At 29.3% G+C, this 4297-nt stretch overlaps 1 protein-coding gene across 1 annotated transcript; it reads left to right on the top strand.

Moving 5' to 3' along the window:
- Positions 1 to 2427: 2427 nt before the first annotated feature.
- LOC149566139 (tetraspanin-8-like) lies at positions 2428 to 3617 on the top strand. Its single transcript, XM_089817352.1, has 2 exons — positions 2428 to 3049; positions 3193 to 3617. Exons 1-2 carry the CDS (start codon positions 2537 to 2539, stop codon positions 3508 to 3510), a joined length of 831 nt encoding a protein of 276 aa, XP_089673478.1. The 5' UTR covers positions 2428 to 2536; the 3' UTR covers positions 3511 to 3617.
- Positions 3618 to 4297: the final 680 nt, after the last annotated feature.

Raw genomic sequence — 4297 nt, 5'->3', positions numbered from 1 at the left:
TTTAGATTTCAATATAGTAGTATGAAAATTAAAGGAAAAAACAAAAAGAATGTGCATGTATGACCATCTTATTCGCAATAAAATGACAATATTTTTAAAAAATCTTATGAATATAAGAAGTAGATTCATGTTTCGATCTGATGCATTTTTTTTGTAATTTTATTCCAAGTAAATAATCAACTATGAACTTTCTACTACAACATTTTTTAGAATAAAAAGACACCCATGTTTGACCACCTTAACTCATTCAAACTATTAGAAAGTTGAATTTTTTCCCCTTATAGTAGGGAAATTATAGAATGTGATGCATCTTTAAGATTTCAAAAAGGTAATGCCATTTGAAAGTTATAGATATTTTTCAATCAGTGTATCAATCAATGCTTTATAGGTAACTCCATTATAAAATAAGTAATAATTACTTATTGAACTCATATTTTGACAATAATTATATCAATTAAAAGGTGAGAATATCCTTAAGAAACTCTTTTTATTTTATCAAATTTAGGTTAAAAGTGATTTTTTTTCTATTGCTACTTTTTGGCCCCTCAAGATCTTGCATATATCCATCTTCCAAAACCACCATATTTTTCCAACTAAAAGTAATAGCTATCCAAAAATGACCCTTTAAGACTAATAGAAAATGCCTTGCTAAGACTAGAAATAAAAACAAAAATTATTATATCTACCCATAAAGTGACAACATGCTAGCCTCTAATAGTAGCCAAAAAAGGAACCAAACCCAATAGAAAGAAACTAACCCTTAAACAAAACATCACATAAAGAGAAAAGAACTCTAAAGCTCCAAAATTGGGAGTTAACAACCTTGCCACTATAAGGCTTTCAAAAATAATAGGGAGTTGTGAATCCTCCAAACACATCCCCAAAATATAAGCTCTAACATCGGAAAAACTAGGATCCATGAGAAATGGAAACACATTATTAGTTCTCCTCCTTGAGCCAACTTCCAAGCCAAGTGATAATAGGATAGAAAGAAAAACATTTAATCTCTAACTAAACAACCTCTAGATATCCAAAAAGAAAAGTTAAAAAACATGAGAGAGAGAGAGAGAGAGAGAGAGAGAGAGAGAGAGAGAGAGAGAGAGATCCACTACACAAGAGAAGCCACAAGAATGACCATAAGAAAATGATTCTTCTTAGAATGATGAGCAATAAAAAAATATAGCATAAATGAAGGATCCCAAAATATAATCCACACATCTTGGTAGAGTGGAAACAAAAAAAGGAGGATTCCACAAAGTATAAGGCCAAAGTCCACTATGAAAGTTGCAACCTAAGTGGCATAAAACTAACTTTACAACAAAGAAAACCTTGAAGCACAAAGGGACTACAAACATCCTCCACTACTTCCCCAGAAAATATATTTTAACAATATTATTAATCTTACTAGATAACAATAAATCATTAATAAATAATCAAGGCTTCAACTGATTACCTGTATAAAAAATGCAAAATATTTTAACCTTCTAATTGTTATTTATATGAAAAATATTTGATAATTTACAATATATAAAATTTAAACAAAATTTATATAATAATAAATAAATAAATTTAATTTCAAATACAATCTATGATATAATAACACATAAAACTATATACATATATAAAAACTAATGTTTATATATTTTTTCAATTACAAAATAGAAAATATTTTTAAAATAATCAAAATATAATAATTATTAGTAGATTAGTGAACCTTTTATAAACTATATAAGCACTTGTTATATATTTAGATTAATCTTAAATGTTAGAATTTATGATTTTTTATTTTATTTTAAATTATATTATTTATTAAATAGATTTATTTAATGTCAAAATAATCTTAATTTTTAAAATAGTTTTATTTATTTTATTTTATTTTTGAAATTTTTACATTTATTATTATTTTATACTTTATATACATTTTATCATAAATAGAAGTTTTCAATTAATATATTATATTAAATTTTTAAAAAATTTATGACTTTTAAAATTTTACATATTTTTATTATTTATTAGAATACGTTACTAATAAAATTTAATCTCTTAATTTTATGTATTTTATATACTTTCTATCACAAATAGAAATTTTCTCTTCATATTATATTATAAATTTAAAGTCTTTATATTTTAAAAAACAAATTACATTTTATAAAACTTTTATTATATTTAATATATTATTAATAAAATTTATTTTTTAATCTAATTTTATGTATTTTTAAGTTTATTATATATTACTAATTGTTTAATTTTATATAATTTATTAGATTATTTTTAGGTTAAAATTTTTGACAATTAGTTTTCTCGTAGAAGGCATAAAGAAAGAAACTAAAAGTGGGTGAGCATCAAGTTTGCGTCCATCATGCGCCTATATATAGAATGCCTAATTATGTTATCTTTATTGGCTTTATTATCAGCTTTATTAATTTGTTTAAGCTTTATTATTGCACTGTGAGTTTTTATAAAGGGCTCTCTAAATTACTATGCATTCTCTGATTTCTCGGAAGGCAATCCTGCAATTCTGTTTTCTTCGCTCAAAATGGATTTGAGAATGTTTCGTTTTGAAGCGCTCGGTTTCATCAGTTTCTTCACATTTCTGTTTTCCATTCAAGTCTTGGGCGGAGGAATATGGCTCGCAAGGAAAGCAGACACGGATTGTGAGAAGTTTCTTCAATGGCCTCTCATTGTCATTGGAGCCTTTCTTATGCTCGTCTCTCTGGCTGGCTTGATGTGTGCTTGCTGCAGAGCTACCTGGCTGCTCCGGCTCTACATGTTCTCCTCGGTTTTGGTCATTATTCTCTTGTTCTCCTTCACTGTCTTTGCCTTCGTCGTCACATTCAAGGGCTGCGGATATACAATTCCAGGTAGAGGGTATAAAGAACACACGCTGGTAGACTACTCGAAATGGTTTCAGAAGAGAATGGAGAATAACAGCCACTGGAACAAAATCAAAAGCTGCCTTCAGCAATCCAATACATGCAACAAACTTGCTCACGATTCGGCTGGCGAAGTTGCAGAGGAGTTTTACAAAAGAAACCTAACTCCTATCCAGGTAACAATTGTGCTTCCATGCCTAAAACCCGTTTCTTAATTTTTGAAATAAAAAGCTTATTTGAGCGCTCTTCTGCTTTTAGCTATGGTATTGGTCTAAGTGAACATTAATAATAACATTTGAAATCGAATTGCGTTTTGCAGTCAGGCTGCTGCAAGCCTCCAATCTTTTGTAATTTTGCGTATGTAAACGCCACTTATTGGACTTCCACAACAGACAACTCAACTTCAACAGACATGGATTGTAGCAGGTGGAGTAATGTGCAGGATCAACTCTGTTATAACTGCGATTCGTGCAAGGCAGGTGTGCTGGCGAAACTGAAGCCGCACTGGCTTAAGATCGCTATTATCAATAGTGTTGTGCTCTTTCTTTTATGTTGGATTTGTCCTGCGGGGTATCGCGCATTGACAGATGATGATGATGATGAATGTGATGACTGGAATATGTATGGATATCTCTGAGGGAGAGGAAACGCTTGTATTAATAAGGATTTTTCTGTAATATTGGTTTTAAGTATCTCTGTAGGGCGTGGCATTCATTACATTTGGAGCCGTCGTCCGATATTTTATCTGTAGTTTCTGATGGAAATCATAATTTCTTTGCATGCACACCGTTTAACTAGTTGATCACCGCTTTCACTATCAGTCTACATCCACCGCATACGGATCCTAATAAACATGCAGCTATAATTAGAATTGCAACTAATAACTTAGATTCATTTAAATTAAGGAAAAAGAGTGATCTCCAAGTTCATCACCTTTGTAAAGTCTTAGTTGATTACGGTGGCATTCTAAATAAAACGATTGCATCAAATAAAAACAGTTTAATCTGCGAATCATAGAGAGATTAGGATAGTTTGCATGATTTGAAACTATGAGATCTCCCATCATCAATGGTGTGACATAATAATTTAGTTCATAGGTTGTCGATTTTGATAAATTAAAAAAAAAAATGATTTTTATGATTTTCCAATCATGTGAAAAAAATCAATTATTAGAAATTGAAATTTTTTTTTTTTAATGATGTGAAAAATCTAGTATAGATTTAACTTTCCTTTTACTATTTGTTAAGAAAGTTTCCATTTTCCTTTCTATTGAATAAGTTTCAAATTTTTCCACCATTTCTATAAAATGTTTAAAATAATTTATGTTGAAATCATATCAAATCTGAAAACCTTGTAGTTTTTAACAAGAAGAATTGTCTGTAGGATCACTAAAAGACCTCTTAATTTGCAGAATGATATTCTCT

The sequence above is a fragment of the Cupressus sempervirens genome, chromosome 3 (genome assembly GCF_028749045.1).
Source record: "Cupressus sempervirens isolate cs-2001-9-10 chromosome 3, ASM2874904v1, whole genome shotgun sequence".
NCBI classification, from domain to species: Eukaryota; Viridiplantae; Streptophyta; class Pinopsida; order Cupressales; family Cupressaceae; genus Cupressus; species Cupressus sempervirens.
The sequence above is the reverse complement of the archived record's forward strand: the minus strand, read 5'-3'. Positions and strand labels throughout refer to the sequence as shown.